This window comes from Mizuhopecten yessoensis, unplaced genomic scaffold (assembly GCF_002113885.1).
Source record: "Mizuhopecten yessoensis strain PY_sf001 unplaced genomic scaffold, ASM211388v2 scaffold10931, whole genome shotgun sequence".
NCBI lineage: Eukaryota > Metazoa > Mollusca > Bivalvia > Pectinida > Pectinidae > Mizuhopecten > Mizuhopecten yessoensis.
The window spans coordinates 78,160-98,606 of NW_018408793.1; the positions used below are offsets into that span (position 1 = coordinate 78,160).

The 20,447-nt window shown below is 37.1% G+C and overlaps 1 protein-coding gene across 13 annotated transcripts in view; it reads right to left on the reverse strand.

Moving 5' to 3' along the window:
- The window catches only part of LOC110463802 (alpha-adducin-like), an 82,582-nt gene that overhangs the window by 20,522 nt on the left and 41,613 nt on the right, over positions 1–20,447 (reverse strand). For 12 of the 13 annotated variants that reach the window (XM_021518672.1, XM_021518673.1, XM_021518665.1 and 9 more), the window contains 11 exons: positions 14,740–14,830; positions 11,179–11,421; positions 10,596–10,747; positions 9,523–9,897; positions 8,241–8,339; positions 7,051–7,221; positions 5,891–6,033; positions 5,349–5,478; positions 4,771–4,890; positions 3,919–4,011; positions 1,962–1,976 (listed from right to left, as the gene is read on the reverse strand). In XM_021518672.1, coding sequence (XP_021374347.1) covers positions 1,962–1,976; positions 3,919–4,011; positions 4,771–4,890; positions 5,349–5,478; positions 5,891–6,033; positions 7,051–7,221; positions 8,241–8,339; positions 9,523–9,897; positions 10,596–10,747; positions 11,179–11,421; positions 14,740–14,809 — 1,611 coding nt within the window. In that variant the 5' untranslated portion in view covers positions 14,810–14,830. The remainder of the gene's footprint in view (positions 1–1,961; positions 1,977–3,918; positions 4,012–4,770; positions 4,891–5,348; positions 5,479–5,890; positions 6,034–7,050; positions 7,222–8,240; positions 8,340–9,522; positions 9,898–10,595; positions 10,748–11,178; positions 11,422–14,739; positions 14,831–20,447) is intronic. The other variant, XM_021518671.1, reaches the window with a different exon arrangement.

Sequence of the window (20,447 nt, forward strand, 5' to 3'; positions counted from 1 at the left end):
AAATACTGGCATATCGTTAGTTATAAATCTACATGAAAATGTATGTATCAACTGTTAAATGTGTGACATTTATGGATGCAACAACAACAAGCTAAAATGTTGTTATGACCTTTAATTATGCAATTGAAAGTATTATGGTGAATAAAGTGCAAATGGCAAACACAAGTTTTAGACCAAGTTTTGTCAATATTTCAATGAAAACATACTTGATAAATTAGTTATAAAGCAATGATGGGAACTTTTCGGAAAATTGTTGCTGTCCGTATTGGCAAACTGATTTAAGAATCCAGTATATAATTCTTATACTCAAACTGTTTGCACACTCTTTTCTTATTTTTTTCTTTGTACCTCAATGATTTCCAAAGAGTTATCATCACTGCTTTAATATACGTTAAGTCTGGATCAGGTTTACAAAGGCGGGACTAAGCACATCTACACATGTTAATGAAATTATCTCATTTTTCAGACTATTTTGGGAAAGGGACTTGGGAAAAACTTGGAAAACACAAACATAACTGAAATATCTCAGGATTATTTCACTTTAGTTTCAGAACACGAACAATAGTTTTTCAGAGAGTTCTTTGAATAACAATTTAATTCATTTGGAGCAATATTGTGACAAGGTCACTTGAATTGAGGAAATAATGCATACAACTTGGAACATATCAGATCCATTTCCTTTCAGAAGTCTTTTTATCTGACCTTGTTAAGTTCCAAAAAACAGTCTAGAATACAATAATTACCTAAGAACCTAAAGGTAGAATATGTCCTCCACCAATCAGAACCTATCCACTCACAATGAGTTATAACTGACCAATCAATGTCCGGAAAATCTGGTGTATACCTGTATAACCATTCAGAGTGACTATAACATGCATATTGCTAGCTGTTTAGGTCTTCCATATGCCATGCCGACTAGTAGACCAACCCTAAACCTACTTATATATCAGTCTTTACAATAGATTTCTAAAAGGGGGAATAATATTTCAGTAAATAATTTGAACAAATTAGCACATTCAAGCAGAGAGTCCCACCACTTTTCTATTGTATACAGGCCTTGAAAAGTAATTTATTTTCTCTGTTAAATTTATTTTGTTTTCTCTTCACTTATACAAAGATAATTATATGATGCAGGCCTTTCAAGGGAGTTAATAAATTACAAAATTATTCTCAGAAGAAGAATTATCATTCCAAATATCAGGGCCAGTAGCACTGCAGATTTACCAACTGTTTTATAATTACAGGGTCAGGGGACCTTTGTGAGACAGAAAGGCATAATAAACATATTTATATCTTTGCCCGAGTGAAAAGGCAAGCTCCTTCAAGTCAGACAAATTTCCAAAAAATTGGAACTCTTCAAAGTTGGAGACAAAAAGACAAAGCACTAGGACTCTCCCTTAATGAACAAGCTATTTACTACCACCAACACCACAAAGATTATAAAACAAAAGTAAGAACAATACATCAGTCTTATAAAGTTCACAAAGAACGCAACCTCATATGTAGCTACAAGATCACATTTCTTATTTGTTGGTCAGTTGATTGTATGATATTATTAAGGTACGGTATTCTGTTAATTCGTAGCTAGCTAGGTAATATCTTTTTCTGTTACAGTTTTGAGTATATGCTATTATTGTCACATTCTATGTATACACATTGGTTACAGGTTAAAGGGATACACATGTATCAGGTTATACCTCATACATATTAATCAAATGTTCAGTTTAGGAAATTCCAAAATTACATCAGCTACAATGATATAAAGATGACCATTATACATGTATGGGTTGTTTTTGACTTTTTTTTTCACGGACTGATTTACCTTCATATTGTACTTTGCTGATTTTTTTCAAAATTAAATAGATAACCAAAACAATCCCAACAAATTTGTTATCATTGTAGTTGATGTAAAATACCAAGGGGAGATAACTCAAACCATGAGGTGGGATCTGGACACTTACTAGTTTTCCTTCAGCCTGTGGTAAAGAAAATAATGCAAGACAAAAACACTAAGTAAGCATGTTAAAATGAACGGTTCACAGAAACACAGGGTCAACGTTTGTGTCAATATAGTGGGTAACAATATCTGTATACCAGAAAAAATGTGTTCCAATCTTCTGGACAACAGACAAAAAACCACTGTACAAATTACAACAATACAACACATCATGGCCGCACAAAAATAAACAAATCAGTCAAAATATCAGTAAAACAATTATTCCAATTAATCAAACACAATTTTTTTTTTAAAGTTATCAAATGGCTGTTAACCATGGTGCAAAATCAATCTCAAAACATCGAATGTTTTACGGGAAGCGTCACAAAAAAACATTGAAACACTTGGCACACTGATTCACCAATGAGCTCGGGCAAAAGGTCTAAAGAACAGCATGCACGCTATGGATGATATTGAAATACAAATGAGGAGGTGATAATGGTGTGTGAAAAAGATGAAATGACAAGTATAAACAGATAATGAAATAAAATGCACCATTCAAATTCAATTCAAAGTATGCCTTATACTGCAATATTTTTATCCCATCAATTTTTTCCCTTTAGCCTTTTAATTAGATTTAATCAAATCTGCCTACTGCTAAATTCACGTAACCATACTTTTGAGTTTTTATTCAGCCTATAGTTCAAGGGCGATAAGGAAATCGGAGCAGAAACATCTTGTTTTTAAATGGTGAAACTTTTAAATAGTGACATTTCTAATTTGAACCTTTCTATGGTAATACAGAACACCTTTTGAGTTGTTTATTCAGAAACTACCTGTCCCCACCTTTTGCTTACGGAGAACACTTTAGAAAACAAATCAAATTTCATCCTAGGCCCCTGTTCCTGTGTTTATACCAAAGTTGACATTTTTGTCCCGATACATTTTGTTCGCAGTGTTCTTTTATTACTACAATACATTAAAACTGGGACATTAACATTCTAAAACACCATATGTACTAATACAATGTGATGTTACCCACAGTTAACCCACAGTTATGAGTCAGAAATAAGCACCAACCTACAGTGATTAGACTTTTCCAATTTCCGCTTTCATACTCTTAAAACCTAAACAAATTCCCATACCTCCTGAAAACAGGTTTAAAACAACAAAAGGTTTCAACTTCAATAGACACCCTAAGATACCCAATACTTCTTTCTAAGTACAAAGAAGAGTGCCTTCTAACAACTAGGGATATTTACCACTGTGAGGGGGGTGTTTTACTATATGGTAGCAGTGTCCTTTTACAAAAGGTGTCTTCGACTATGACATGTGCACCCTACCACAACAGGGCATTCCCTTTTTGAAGGGACAGAGTGTGTGTCACTTTTACAAGGAGTGATTCCCACCATGATGTGGGGTGTACCCTACCACCAGGGTGTGTGTCCATTTACAAGGAGTGATTTCCCAGTATGATAGGAGCATACCTTACCACCAGGGTTGGTGTCCATTTACAAGGAGTGATTTCCACCATGATGTGGGGCATACCCTACCACCCGGGTGTATGTCCTTTCACAAGGAGTGATTTCCCAGTATGATAGGAGCATACCTTACCACCAGGGTTGGTGTCCATTTACAAGGAGTGATTTCCCAGTATGACAGGGGCATACCCTACCACCCGGGTGTATGTCCTTTTACAAGGAGTGATTTCCCAGTATGACAGGAGCATACCCTACCAACAGGGTGTGTGTCCTTTTACAAGGAGTGATTTCCCAGTATGATAGGAGCATACCTTACCACCAGGGTGTGTGTCCATTTACAAGGAGTGATTTCCCAGTATGACAGGGGCATACCCTACCACCAGGGTGTGTGTCCTTTTACAAGGAGTGATTTCCCAGTATGACAGGGGCATACCCAACCACCAGGGTGCATGTCCTAACACTAGTGGTGCTTTCCAACATACAACAGGTAACCTAACTTACCTTGAGTTTCTGAGCCTCTTCCCACGTCATGCCTTCCAGTACTCGTGACTGAGGTCCAGCGTTCACCTTCTCCTCGTAGTAATCCTTCCTAATCTGTATCAAACAGTTTCATGAAATTTGGGTCAGATATGAAGTCCTAGAATTACATGTTCAAACAGTTCAAGAATAGCTATTGGCTACGTTGATGGCTCTTAATATAACTAAACAGAAGCAAGAATCCACACTTAAAACCTGTCTGAAAAAACTCCATCATCAACTATAAGACTATAGGTTATTTATTTATTGACTACACGTTTCAGTGTAATACTGTTTACTGCGAAATTTTCTCTGCAGTTAAACATTTGCCTGTTTCACCCTCCGCATTGCGAGTAAATTAATCATTACAGCAAACATTATTAAACATAGGTATCAGATGTGAAGGACGATTATATGGGTTTTATCAGCGTAGGGCGAAAGTTACACTGGGCAAAATGTTCCTGGTAAACAACATTCTAGTTTATCAGTTACTAAACTGATGACATTGTGACAAGTCAGTGCTATTATCAACACAACTGGGATCTCTTTAAGTTTTGTGCTAAGCTTGTTAAAATATCTCTTTAAGTTTTCGTGCTAAGCTTGTTAAAATATCTCTTTAAGTTTTCATGCTATCCTTCAACTGATACTGTATTGATCTGCAAATAAGCCCCCACCCCTAGTGAAAAAAGATTTACCAAAAGTAGGGAGGGGATTAATTGAAGGCACTCGCCCTGTTCAAAGGACATTTGCAAAAGTTGGGAGGGGACTTATTTGCAAGTGGGGGCTTACTTGTGGTCAAATACGGTAGTGACACACACCAACATTGATAGCCATTACCTGTTTTTGTCTCAGTTTGAATTCCTTAGGATTGTCACCAAGTGGTGCAAATTGATTAGCGTTTTCTACTTTTATTGACATGGCCGCTCGCTTTGGAGATTCTTCATCCTCCTGTACCCACTGTTAACAGAAAACATCAAATTCATTTGGTTGAGTTTTCCACATCTGTCAATGTATGAGGCTAACAATGGAAACTATTGAGGATGGTTAACATGAAATGTCGGGTCAATATACAGCCCAAATTCCTTTTTCTATGCACATTTGTAAGTAACCCTAATATGTTACCCTGGTGCATGATCATGATAGGTGACCTTGGTGCACTATCTTGATACATGACCTTGGTACAAGGTCTTAATGTGACCTTGACACATGACATTAATATGTAATATCAGGATCATGATAAGTGACCTTTGGATACGATCTTAATCTGTATATCTAACCTTGGTCACAGGTGCATGACCTTGGAAAGTGATATTGGACATTGTACCAAGTGTTTTGAATCATAAAACATCAATGTACATAAAAGTCTAAACACACTTCAAAACTATGGAGGGGTCGGACAAGTTACAACTCAATACCTTAGTTATTTTTTTAGGGTTTGTTGTGCCAGTCTCTTCCATCTCTTGCTTGATGTAGTTGTTTGGGGAGTTGAGCCAGCCAGCCTTGTAATGTTGCTTCTGTTTCTCCAAAGCCACTTTGTATGGGGACCTACAGGAACCAGTATCAGTCATATATAAATGTACAAGTCTACAAAATCGTAAGGTGGGATAATTCTCTAAAAAACTTTTTTCCATCATACCAAGATATAGAAATTCTTTTAGAAATTCTTTTTCCGCATTCTACATAAGTGTTATGGGACAAAATGTAAAGAATGTATAAATGAATGCATTCGTTAAACACCAGAACTGCTTTTAGTAACACACATTGTAGAACTAAATCTGTCATTACCAGTAGTTTCTCCTATGTCGAAGGCTCAGTAATAACCAGAACAAGAACGTATAGCCCCTTCGACCACTCAAACAAGATTTTCCTTCGGACTTTCCAAGTTCAGTGTTACTTTAGTTTTCAGAACTACTGTTAGACATGTTCGTGCGGTAATCAACGGTTGACATATACTTACATGTATTGTGAATTTTCGTAATCGCCTTCAAACATGTGCGATAGGTTGCTAGATGCGGGAGGTTCTGCCACTTCATTTGAACGATCCCGTCTGATTTCTTGTTTGAGAATTGGCTGTCTATAAACGTAGCCTGTTCTGTAACCCTGAAAACCATAGAACAACACTTATCAGTAACAAATTAATTAAGTCAAATAACGGATGATCCAAGAGACAATGCAACATGCAACTAAACAGGTTCACTTAAATCGCAGTAATAGCGAAACCCATCTTCGAATTCGCTAGCCAAGTGTTTGCTTTGTATACACGCCACTTACCCTTGGCAGATATAGCCGTGTTAACCGAGCCTTCACATTTTCGTGCGGTGCCAATCGCTCGCATCCAATGAAATCGCATCTTACATATAGCGCTGTTGACAAAGGAAAACAGTAATGGCGACGCCCTGTACGGAAGCACACTGTCATTTATGTCAGAGTGTTTTGCCCCAAAAAGTAGGCGCACAATCTTTAGGGAAACTTCTGGAGTGTTAAATCAGTTGGTGGAAATCCTTGACTACCTGCATGTAAATGATGACCTGGGAAAATATGTGTGCTGCCTTTGGATTGTTTCCATATTGCTCTGTCATTTATACTCCGCCTCGACATACACATGCTTATGTCAACATGCCGATGGAGTGTATATGTAACGGTCATTCTGCTTGGAGAAGTGCGATAACTGGGTATATCCGCTAGGTGGCAGTGGAGGGAATTATGAAAACATGGCTATATCTGCCAAGGGTAATTAGTGGAGTGTATACGAGGCGAACACTTGGCTAGCGAAGATGAGTTAAACCATGCTAAGATGTGTCAGTTTGTCTGAACACAAGTTATTATCTTGGCACAAACAGCCCTGATTGGTCAATCAACTTCATGTTTATTAATGGGATCTTCGTGTCAGCAAGTTTTAAGAATGAGCAAGAGAAATAATGTCAGAACTAAGAAACTATATTTTACCAGAAATTTTGAAATTAAATGTGGAAGGGAATTTTGAAATTAAGTATGGAAAAGTGTAAGTAATAAAAGATAGAATTTTCAATAAAATTTCACAATTAAACATCTGTTCAAGTACTTCCTGAGAAATTCTTTTAAAATGATGTTAATTAGGGCAAAAGTTTGTGTACTTACAACATTATCTAGCTGCCTCATTTGGGCCTCAAACTCGAGTTCTCCGGGCCGCCACTTCTTTCCTCCAGTGTCCACACCACCGCCTCCCTGGCTTCCCACCATAAATGTCTTCTTGCGAACCTCGGAGTCAACGAGGACTAGGTTGTCTAGTCCAGCAGGCACAGCTTTCACCTGTAACCAAAAAGGGGTTAATGATTAGCATACCTGACAGTACAGGTGAGTCTCTCTTTAAAGTCTGTTTAGATCAGCTCGTCACCTCCTAAGGGGAGATAACCTTATGCAGGTGTGTGTAATATTGCAAACATATGTCATAAAACAATACAATGAATAGCTCATAGAAAGAAACAATATATTACATTTGTCACAATTGGGAAAGTCTTACGGATTTAAAGAGAAGGACTATACCCCCCATAGTCTATTTTTAGTATCAGTGCCCTTGACCTTAGAAATCTTTTTTAAATCCTTATTGCACATCTACACATTACAGTGTATTGAAATGACAAATTTCAGAAAGATTAGTCTTTCAGATTCCAAGATAATTTCAGGAAACAAAAGTGTGGACAGACAGACAGATGCATCTCTGATGTGGGGCCCAAATTAGTAAAGACAACAGATTACAAAAGGCGATAACCATTGATTTGTAACATACTGTTGATAGATGGGAGAAGAACCATCCCCTATGGCGAGAGTATGCCTTAAGACAAAGATGTCTTCCTGAAATTATTTACCTGTGAAGAAGGAAGATGTCTTTATTTTTGACCTTTGAAGGTAAAAGTATTAAAGAAATAGTCTACTTTTTATGGTACAGGTCTACCTGTAATAGTTTACCTGTGACTATAACAGTTTACTTGTGACCATAGCAGTATACCTGTGACCATAGCAGTATACCTGTGACCATAGCAGTATACCTGTGACCATAGCAGTATACCTGTGACTGTAATAGCTTACCTGTGACTAACAGTTTACTTGTGCCTGTAAGTTTATCTGTGACTGTAACAGTTTACCTGTGACTTTAATAGATTACCTGTGACTGTAATAGATTACCTGTGACTGTAATAGATTACCTGTGACTATAATAGTTTACCTGTGACTGTAATAGATTACCTGTGACTGTACTAGTTTACCTTTGACTGTAATAGTTTACCTGTGACTGTGACAGTAATTGATTACCTGTGACTGTCAAAACTTACCTGTGATTCACATGCCAACATAACATTATTGGCGTAGTGGTAGGCCTCCTCTGTTGTCACACCGCATGCCACCACTCCGTGGTTCCTTAGGAACATCACCTGTAACACATGACAAAGTGATAATATAATTCATCGAAGTATCGCACACTGATCTACAATGCAATAATATAGAATAAAACCATACTAAAATGATCAATATCTAGCTAATCATCTTTATGTAACAGATAATAAAATCAATTTATTCATTTAGTGCTAATCGAAAATCAATACATTTCACATCACTGGAATTGACATTCTTTGTCATAAACATAAACAAGAGGCCCATGGGCCTTATNAGAAGAAGTCGAAAATGTAAATTGTTTACGGACGCACGACGGACGACGACGGACAAAAGGCGATCGCAATAGGTCACTTGAGACTTTGTCTCAGGTGACCTAAAAATCTTCAATTCGATTTAAATATTTTCAAATTTAAAAAATAACTTTCTATACTAGTTCTAGTTCCATTGGCATTTATTTATTTAATAACACTTTGTAAATCAAGTATATGCAGGGGCATGGAAGAATCCTGTAATCAGTCTGTGTGGACTACTATGTATCGTGATATAAATATGCGGACCATGGGATGTAGCCTATATCTTCAAGGTTTTCACCTATTTTTGAGGTTCCAGACTATATCTTTTAGGATGTAGCCTATATTTGAGGTTGCAGCCTACTGTATATCCCTAGAAATTTAATCTATATCTGAGGTTGCAGCCTGTATCTCTCTGGGTGTAGCCTATATCTGAGGTTGCAGCCTATATCTGTCTGGGTGTAGCCTATATCTGAGGTTGCAGCCTATATCTCTCTGGGTGTAGTCTATATCTGAGGTTGCAGCCTATATCTATCTGGGTGTAGCCTATATCTGAGGTTGCAGCCTTTATCTCTTAGGACTTCATCTATATCTGAGGTTGCAGCCTAAATCTCTCAGGATGTAATATATATCTGAGGTTGCAGCCTATATCTCTTTGGATGTAGCCTATATCTGAGGTTGCAGCCTAAATCTCTCAGGATGTAATCGATATCTGAGGTTGATGCCTAAATCTCTCAAGATTTAATTTAGAGCTTAGGTTGCAGCCTAAATCTATTTGGGTGTAGCCTATTTTTGAGGTTGCAGCCTAAATCTCTCTGGGTGTAGCCTATTTTTGAGGTTGCAGCCTATATCTCAGAGGTTGTAGGCTATTTATCTCTTGAGGATGAAGCCTTTACCTTCCATGTTTTATGTATGCTCAGACAACACTGACCTTATTTATTGGTCCTAGGTTTCTCTGTAAGGCATCTCGCTCATTCTGGTCAACCAAGATCCCCTGGTAATCATGGTAGCTCACTTCTCCGCAAATTATCGCCTCTTGGGACAGCGGCAGAAATCCACATTTCATAACAGATACAGCTACAGCCTCAGGTGTGTGTAGATGGACGATGCACCGGATGTCGGGTCGAGCCTGGTGGATGGCGGAGTGAATGGTAAAGCCAGCTCTGTTGATGCCAAGAGTTGTTGTGCCCTGGTCCACGACCTCACCCTGCATGTCGACCTTGACAAGGGACGAAGCTGTGATCTCCGTGTACAGCAGGCCAAACGGGTTTATCAGAAAGTGCTCGTGCTCCTGGTTAATTCTCGCCTGCAATCGAAACAGATTTTACATTGAACGTTATTACGTTTTGTCTATGATAGGTTTAATGTTTTTTTATAGACACAGACAAACATGTTTGAACCATGGGTATCTTAAAAACAGCCATTTACACAATTATTTCTATCATGTTCATCGAATTCTAGTTAGTAAATTTTCAAATTCTCCATATGCAATTTGAAAATTAACTGAGAAAATTTAAAAAAAACATCATAACCAGCCATCGTGAGTTTCAAGGTCTGTTTTTCAAATAATGTTTATATCATATCTGAAAACCATGTTTCTCTTAGAAATTCATAATTCTTATTATCGATTGGAGAAAACAGCAGCCATGAATTATGACATCACAATGGAAAATGTTGTCGCAGAGCACTGTTACTTGACGTCATGTTATTATCCATGTATGGCAAGCGACAGCTCCAGCTCGACATGCACGTTCAAAGACGTAAATTGTTTTGTCATGCCAATTTTGGACCAAGTCTATTTCCAGTTGTAATAATGCCATTAAAAATTTGCAACACATATTTTCGCTTTGCTTCTACTGTTACTGTATGTATCGTATTGTGACCGCAATTTCGTGATACGTATTGTATTGTCATATTAATACATCGTTGCAGCCCCACGTCCTGGAGGGTACACAATAAACACAAACTCTTGGAGAGATACTCAATCTGTATATTGCTACTCACGCTGATGTGGTTATAGATGCCCTGCGTCCAGCCCTTCATCTCAATAAGTCTGTAGAGAGCGGCCACCTTACATCGCAGCAGTTTTTCCCCTTTGCAGTACTGGATCGTATCCGTGCCGTGGATATCTGATATTGGAATGACGGGGCCAGAAGCTGCAAAGATCAAACGAGAAAGTTACCGAACACTATTTTTTGTATCTATTAACATTTTTTTCATAATTCTATTATAAATGATTATTCTATTATATCTATTCTTCACACATATAATAATCTCCTGTTATCACAAATGCTAGTTCCTGAAGATTTCCATTTTGTTTCTTGATTTGTTCAAAATTATTACACGAGAACCTGTATCTTCCGTATATCGATGATGTAGTTTTGTTCACACGGAAAGTTCTCAAGAAAGTAGAAATGAAAACTTCTATAGTGGCAAGATTACAAGGTTAAAATATTGAAACATTGGCTCTATCGATGTTGTGCAGTTAACTCAATCACCCCTGAAATTTCATAATGAACTATTCCAACCTTTGAATTGGAAAGGTTCAAATGTGTGTTCAGGGGTGAATGCGTTAAGTTGGTCTTACATTGCCTGGCACGGCTCATGTGGTTTCTGGGGAGGAGGAGATCGGAGATCTGCTGTAGGGCGAGGAGACTGGCAGGGTGGGGCCCCGACTTGATCTGCTCGTCCACGATCTCCTCCAGCTCCTTACGAAAGGCCTCACTGTTGAGGATGAGGGACACGCGACTCCGGTCCTCCATGTGCTTCACATCTTCCCGCACATCTGTAGGGCGCCTCATGCGTTTCTGATACTCAGGGTCATCTGGATCTGTGGTAACGAATAATTATCATTTGACATGGTTCACAGACTTCTTCTTTGTAGAATTGTGGCCTACATGAAGAATGCATTTTAGCCATATTCACGCTAATACAACCTTTTGTACTGTTTAAGTGATACTTGTTTTTTAATGGTCATCACGATGAGTTTGCCTTCATTCTTGTGGATAAAAAGGGTGAATGATAAAGACTGGCAAATATGTCCCAGTATCATATTAAAACAGATTATCCAGAATAAATGTATCATATTTGTNAAAAAAAAAAAAAAAAAAAAAAAAAATACAAACAAACAAGTCGGTTATATGACCTAACTGTGTCAGGCCAAAATGTACTTTTGAGTCACAAGGCCCTCAAAGTGTTAAAAAAAGGAGTGTGGGGGGGGAGCATTTATAATTTGATTTTTTGAAGGGAATGCACACAATCCGATACACTGAACACTGTATAATGTTAAAGCTCTTCTACAAACAGATTTAGAAGGCCAGTACATGTACAGGGGGACAACAGACCGACTTTTTAAACATTGACACAGCACACCCCCCCCTGTGTCACAGTCGGTCCCTAACCCTCCATAATGATAGGCTTTAACCCGTGATGACAGGTCCACAATCAACACTGTTGACAAACGAGTTTTTAGTACAGTCCCCAATATGATTCATCACACCCCCATTCAGCCCACCAGGTGAAAACTGCTACGTTGCTGTCAAATACTGCTGCAGTGCACTATATAAAATTCACCGATATATATCTCAACTACAAGGCCCAGGTGATCAAAGCACTGTCAACTTAACAAATCAACTCACAAAAATGTTTACACATCCTATACATTTTAAAATACACACTTATGATATTTCTTAAAGAGTGATCAATTCAATTCTTGTTGTGTATTTTTTGTTGATGTAATACTTTGAACCTGCTTTTAATCAGATATAGCAGTTGTTAATCTATTGTCTCCACAGAGTCAGGATTTTAACAACTGACCATGGAGGAGGTATAGATTACGACTGCTGTATTGACCCTACAGTCTGGTACATAATCTCCACATGCCTTCTGTACTAGGATATAAACCCAAACAAAGTGGTTTACCTTAGATTGAAAAGATTTATTCAGAATTACTGAAAAATAATGAAAGATTTTTTTCTATTGTAAAACATGCTATATATATAGCCAACTCAGATTCTCCATTATCCCACTGGTCTCCCAAATTTTAACTCATTCACCCCTACATATTTAAAATGGACTTGCCCAGTCTATGATTTGGTAAGGTTCAAATGTGACTTTATGGGAGGATGTGTTGACAATTTGTTAAATTAAGTTCAACTTGAATCAAACATTAACTTCTGCTAAAAAGTTTTTGTCAGTCAAAATATCTTTGTCCTCAACATGAAGACCTCTAATAGCAACATTAGAACTTTGTTATTCAAGCTATAAGCAGACCTCGAAATTAGTATGCTTTTTTAGTTTCATGGTTTCGTTTTTTGTTGTTTTTGTTTTTATTCTGTTTGCCCAGTTTAGAGCAGTGTACATCTGACTATTGTCTTTAAACAAAGGAACACGAGATATAGATCTACTGTAGATTCTATTTCAACTGGTTGAATGTAAGTTATGTGCAAAACAAAACCTATAATATCCGGGATCCACTTTCTTGACAACATAAAACTATGTGGAGCTGTTCTATACAATGAATTCATTGAATTTGAGCAGACACAGGATACAGGAGAACAATCAGATTCTTCCTCCAAATAGACAGACTTAGAAAGTACTTGTGTTAGACAAGACAACCTCTTGGGGCATAGTCTTGGGGCATAGTCAAGACACCTTCTCATGCTCAAACCCTGATTCTTTGCTCAAGCCAATTTTCTTGTGCCAGTGTTAAATTAATATATAATTCATGTTCTGTCAATGATATGAGAGTAATTTCATGTTTCATAATTTAAGAAAGTTTACAAGAAAGACGGTTTGATCAAAGAATTCATGCTGTAGCATAACAGTTTCATGAATACGATCCCAGATCATCTGTCTTCTGATCATCGTGTCATCCCTTTGAACAAAAGCCAGGAGAACATCAATGGGACCCACTTTTAACCAAAAGAGTTGATCATGGGGCATGTCATGCATTCCTGTTCATGTCTGGTTAACTTCCAAGGGCATCTGGTAGGGATGTACTCTATAAGATCTACATTCCGTCACATTCAACATCTTTGTTTGAAACCTTGTCCCTCAAAATAATTCCAAAAGATAAGGGTTCAAAAATCTAAAATGATTTAATTTGGAATCATTGTGGTTGAATGACTATTTCAGCGTAGATGAAACGCTTTCCTTGAGGCAAAACCCTCGTCAGTAAATTAAGAATGTGTTACCCTGAACCAACCCATCAGATCTAAATTGACTGCCAAACGAGCATGTCTGGCTGCAATAAACCGATATATTCAAGTACAAGCACTTCAAGTGCATGGACAAGGTCTTGTTTGTTCTCTGACAATTATAATCAAGTTCTAACACACAGCCTGTGGGCCGATATAGAAACAGCAACACATTACTGAGTACTATAAATACAAGATAAATATCTATCTAAATATATAGGTTAAGGTCATAGTCAGGATGTCTTCTGACTTATAAAACTATTTGAATGCAGGGAGGCAACCAAATTAACTCCCTCGACCAAATAACTGAGTTTAGCATCTGTTTAGTTTCCTGGGGAAGATCTTCCCCTTAGTATAGTATCAATGTATTACTCCGGGGGATTCACACTTTGCCTATTGTGTATCTATCTATTTCCCTTACATAAATCTGAAAAAAAAATCTTTTATCATCTATAAATTTAATAATGTGAGGGAAAGAGGAGTGGGGTTGGAAAATGACTTACCTATATATATTGTGTATCTAAGTACACCACTGAAGGGGAGGGGGGAATAACCTAAACCATCCATTTATTTTCCTGAGTATGACTTCCTTATAATGTCTATGTATTTCCCTGAGGGGGACTTACCTATAATGTCTATGTATGTCCCTGAGGGGGACTTACCTATAGTGTTTATGTATTTCCCTGAGGGGGACTTACCTATAATGTCTATGTATTTCCCTGAGGGGGACTTACCTATAGTGTATATGTATTTCCCTGAGGGAGACTTACCTATAGTGTCTATGTATGTCCCTGAGGGGGACTTACCTATAATGTCTATGTATTTCCCTGAGGGAGACTTACCTATAGTGTCTATGGAATTCCCTGAGGGAGACTTACCTATAGTGTCTATGGATTTCCCTGAGGGAGACTTACTTATAGTGTCTATGGATTTCCCTGAGGGAGACTTACCTATAGTGTCTATGTATTTCCCTGAGGGGGGGTTAGAAGGCCCATTCGTCTGAGGGCCATTCTCCGTCATCCTTCCTTACTGTTTAATGTCCTGCAAATTACAAACAAACAAAAAATCATATAAACTTTGCCGATAAAAAATGTAAGCAGCATAGATAAATTGGGATAATAAGCTTTGACCAGTGTTTAAAATTGCAAGTGGCATGCAAGCATAACTTAAGGCAAATACAAGTTGTATCTTGTAACCTAGTTTATATGAGAAGTTACAGAAATGTACGGAGATTAATTTTTTGCAGTCTGTTAAATATATCTGTTTTTTCTCATTGTGGTATTTATGACATGAGAAAAAACAGACTTGAAACATAACCTGTTGTATACTATCTGTCTATGGACGGTCCCTAGAGCTCGCTCTCTGTCACATAAAACCTGCTGTTTTAGATGTCAGATTCACCGAATTCTACAGTGACACCAAACTGATAAACAACATTCATATGGCAACACACACTAAAACTTGCATGAAAAACAGCTAATTTCTACAGATTAACTTGTTTTTGTAACTCAACGTTGTGATTTCCATATTACAACATCCTCATACATATACACCACGGCAGCGGTTTGCCCTTTATGTGTAGGAAATGATTAAATCCAGTTATGTTATCATTCTGCCAACAACTGCATCGATACCAATCATCCAATGCAACCACAGACCTATTAAGCTCGTGATAATCCTATGTCTAGCATAAAATTCCACTCTGCTCTTTTCAGCAAATTTTACCGCAAATTTTTTCACAAACAGCAGATGAAATCCATATCAAAATAATTCATGGAATAAAATTTTGGATACCAAAATATCCATTATAGATAGAAATAAGGCATAACTGGTAATGTGGCTATATTTTAGCCCAGGAGACTAGATAGAAATAAGGCATAACTGGTAACGTGGCTATATTTTAGCCCATGCGACTTGATAGAAATAAGGCATAACTGGTAATGTGGCTATATTTTAGCCCAGTAGACTAGATAGAAATAAGGCATAACTGGTAATGTGGCTATATTTTAGCCCAGAAGACTAGATAGAAATAAGGCATCACTGGTAATGTGGCTATATTTTGCAACAGTTTTCAGGAAGTATTTAAAATCTTTGTAACAAGGGATAGGATTAAAACTGAGCATTTCCTTCTAATCATCACCAACAACACACTGTAACGCATTGATAATGACCTCTAGCATCTTCAGGTAAACAAACTGAAGTGACAGAAGACATGAAGCAGAACATTATGTATTTAGTAGTCCATATGATAATGTCATTTTAATAAATCACTTGTTGACATCAATGTTAAAGGTCAGTGGGTAAACAGATTTGCTGACATCCATCATGTAGAAAGTTTATATAAGAGTAGCGGGAGGGACTGGTCGTAATGTTTAATGCTGGTTTTATACATACAGGCTGGTAGATATTACACTCTACGCTCGGGAAAGGATAATCTTACCTCATAAACTTCATAAATAAAGCTGTCACAATGATTCAATGACAATGGTGTAACCATATCACATTCTTACTAAAATAGAGAACCAGTACCGACTGGCTGAGCCTTTTTGATTAGTAATTACACTGCATGCAGTAGACTTGCACAAGTCAAATAATGAGTAAGCTGATCATTGATTTTACATCAGAAGAAATAAGAATGGGCGGAGTTGGAAGCACATAGCCTGTGATGAGACTACATGATGCAATGTGATTTTGTAATGAGAGATATCTTACAGCTTCAAACCAAGAAGGTTCCACTATGAATCAAATCTGGGTATGTTCTATTTAGCTAATAGGGTGTCCTCAATTAAACTCCTCCTAATTTCTAATACATATACCTCTCTCTTGTCTAAACTCTATCTACCTGTGCCCCCCNCCCCCCCTCCCTACCTCGAACGTGCACATCCTCGATCCACACACAAGATAACCCCTTATTAGATTAACTCCCTTGCAGACCAACATGCAAGGAAAAACATTTAAGTAAAACCAATTTATGCCAGTCCAAGAAAAACAAAACGTGACATTCCTACGGCTGAGATAACAAATGAATCACCCTCTACTACTGAAATATCAGCCCACTTCTACATTACAGTAAGGCATATCAAGGAGTGGATTCTAGGCCTAGAGTAATATCTGTTAGCTTAATCCTCTTTCTAGTTTCACTTTCAGTTGAACTTATTCACCCCGGAAGACACATTTGAACTCTTTCAATTCAAAGGTTGGAATAGTTCATTATGAAATTTCAGGGGTAAATGAGATTAAAAATTCTTCTCTGTGTTTCAAATAAAAGTTTTTACATATGTAGCAAAGATGCATTTTAATTTGACATAGAAATTGTAAGGAATTTAATTTCAATTAGATTTTTTGGAAATCTAATAAATGTTTTAATTTTTTCCCTATCAATTTGCAGGTACAATACAAATTTAGAACATATGATAAACCACATGAACCAAGTTTCATGTGTAGGAAAAATTTCACAAGTCACTCTAACCTAGGGTTGACTGGCGTATTTCATTACAAGATAGAGAGATATTTGTATACAACATACATATGAAACAAGTCAACTGTGACATGTTGGTACACCGTGGAAGTTGTTGTAAATAGCCAGAAAAGTTTGTTACTAATAAAATTTTCTACACTACAGCTGTAATAAAACAGCTCAATATCTAAGAAGTTTTCACTTTCTACAGTAAACTGTACTGATGAAATTGAGAGTATACTAAGGAATGAAGCTACCAACCATGTATCGATCTACCCCTCAGCAAGATACGTTTGATCTAGAGGGCAACACAGCAAAAACATAGGCAATCAGCACAGGGGTAAAACAACTACATGACTTAATACACAAACAAACTGAGAAGTATAGAAACTAAGTATTCATAAGGTTTTAGGGGACTGCCATTAGAGCTTTAGTCACATATCTATAAAACTTTTAAACATGGAAAACATACAGTCAGAAAATTATCTGATGCTAATTCTCCAGCAGAAACAGTACAGAATTACATATCAAATTAGCCGCGACAGCATAAACATCCAGTAAACATGTAACCCATACACTCCAGTTTATTGACCAGTATAGTGTTACAAATCGCTACACACCGACACATGTGGCCTGATGCTTTACTGATAACTTATGGTAAATACTACTACACACGCTATACCTAACTACATCACAGGTTCTTTAGACCTAGCTCCGCACACACATCCGTCTGCATCACAATATTGATATGTCGTAAGTGGAAAGTGTACCCAATGGACCGTTACTGTAATTATTTGTTTAGCCTGGATTCCTAGGACTTGTTAGCATGCAATGTTTAAATTGGCAATCGTTTTCTGATAATTGTGATAAATGTGGTAACCATTTGAATGCTGTAGACCATAATGAACTCTACCATATCAATGGATGGTAGAATCTACTTCAGTTACATAGGGTGTGAAAGGGTTAAATCATCATTTTGTACCATATAATCTCTGCATGCCTGTACTAATTTTATTTTCATCAAAACTGTTCATTTTCAGATTAAAATGATTTCAAGCCAGAAATCAAATCAAAACAAAAACAATTTTGAATTTCAATCTGACTTAAAGGTTTGCAGCATCACTTACTTAACAATTACCCTGTAAGTTGTCAATATTGGGATCAAATTGTACTCTTATTTATACAAAGTAAACCATGTCTGTCCATCAGGCATTCCTTAAAACACGGATGCCAGCATGAACACAATCTATTACAAGACAGATTTCTTCCACATCTTTTCAAATTCAAACAAAAGACAATATATCATTGCAGTCATATACCATCATTAAGCATGTTGAGGATGACATAAATAATAAATATGCAACAGAAAAGCATGCTGTGATGTAACTTCCAAACGGCAGGAACCAGTCTATATTTTAGGTGGCGCTATCATGTTGTTTGAGGGCAAACCTTTTGCCATAAAGCTATAATCAATAAGGTTTTCTCCTACTCTGTAACATTACATGAAGTCTGATCGGTTAGCCATCTGCTGGGGAGAATGTCACTGTTACTGTATAAGTTTCCTGCTGATCGGAGAGATCCCACTCCAGCCTAGGCTTCTAGTAACCAGCTGTGCTCCCCAAGTCTGTTTGGGTGTTTTCAATATATCTTTATTGTTGTTTCCTACGCTAAAAACAAAACCCTGCACACAAGTTGTAAACAACACAAACAGCTAAGATAAACTTGCAGAAAAAATGCAAAGTGTTAACAGACGATTTTGGAGAACACCCAATACTGAAAGCCGCTGATTGTGATGAAGTTGCACAAAAAGCATTGTATGAAACTGATAACCAACTTGAAATATCAAAACGCTTTCTCAAACTTCTGTTATTTAATCTTCTCATGATATTGGCATTATTGCAGAGTTTCTGCTGATGGCTGTTGACATTAGGCTAGGGCTTTCTCCACAAATGATCTTTTAGTTCTAAAACCCCAAATCTCTGGGTCTGTAGAAACAGTGTGTCGCATGCATTACCCAACAGAGCAGGTAAACTTTCTCAGATTTTTCAATATACATGCAGGATATACTTTGTTAATCCATTCACCCCTTAAACATTTGAACCTTACCAGATCATAGACTGGTTAAGTTCAGTTTACATATGTAGGGGTGAATCATGAATGAGTGAATAGGGTCATTTGTTGTTTGCAAATGACATTTGGGGATATGTGCAAAGTGACACATACAAGACGATGTGGGAATGCTATTTTTCTATAATGTTGGCATTTCACATGTATATAGGCAATGAATTACAAATGTGATGCCTTAAAAATAATTGAACACTGCTGACGCAATTGTATGGAAAGCAAGTTGCATGTTCGTTTGAATAATTCTGCAGGTATTCATGAGCACAGTATGAAATTCTGTAATGTTAAAATATTCATAATAATATTATACAAATCTACTTTCAGACATCAGTGATTTGACGTGTCATCATATTTTATTATCCCTGCCTGCTGTTCCAGTCTGCAGCTCGCAGAAAAACAACCTCTTAAGCTACGTGTGCATACACAGGTGTCGCAATATATTCTTGGTATACATGTGTACAGTCTGTCTAAATGGGACACTTATCGTAAAACATTTAACCACAAACATTGAAACATATTCTCCAGATTGATGTCGCAAACATATATATATATATATTTTTGTAAAGAAAACTGAAAGTGGACACATTTTAAATTTCATGTTAGACCACTCGTCTAACTATCGACCAATGAGCAGGAAGGAAGCATGGCCTTGAAATTTAAAACCAATCTGAAACCATTTTCACAAAAATGTATCCAAGATTGACGCACTGCACATCAAATAAAATAATTCATTCCAAATAAGCTATTCCAGCACAAAAAGGTGACAATAATTACAATTGTATAATTTAATAGAATTCAAAAAAGATAATTGCTTCTAAAGGTGCTTTTTTATTTTATTTACAAACAAATTTCAGCTTACCATACTCAAATAGCATTTACCACAGTGAAGAAAATACTCCAAGGCAGTGTAATCGGAATACCCAATCTAATCATTAATCTGAAGCATATCAATGTTATCAGCAATGTGTGAGCCTGGCTATTGTGAAAGTAAATGGGCCAAAAAATACATTCCATACAAATTTGTTCAGCGTTATTGAGTTACGAAAACACAGCGAACAGCCCCCCCCCCCCCCCCCC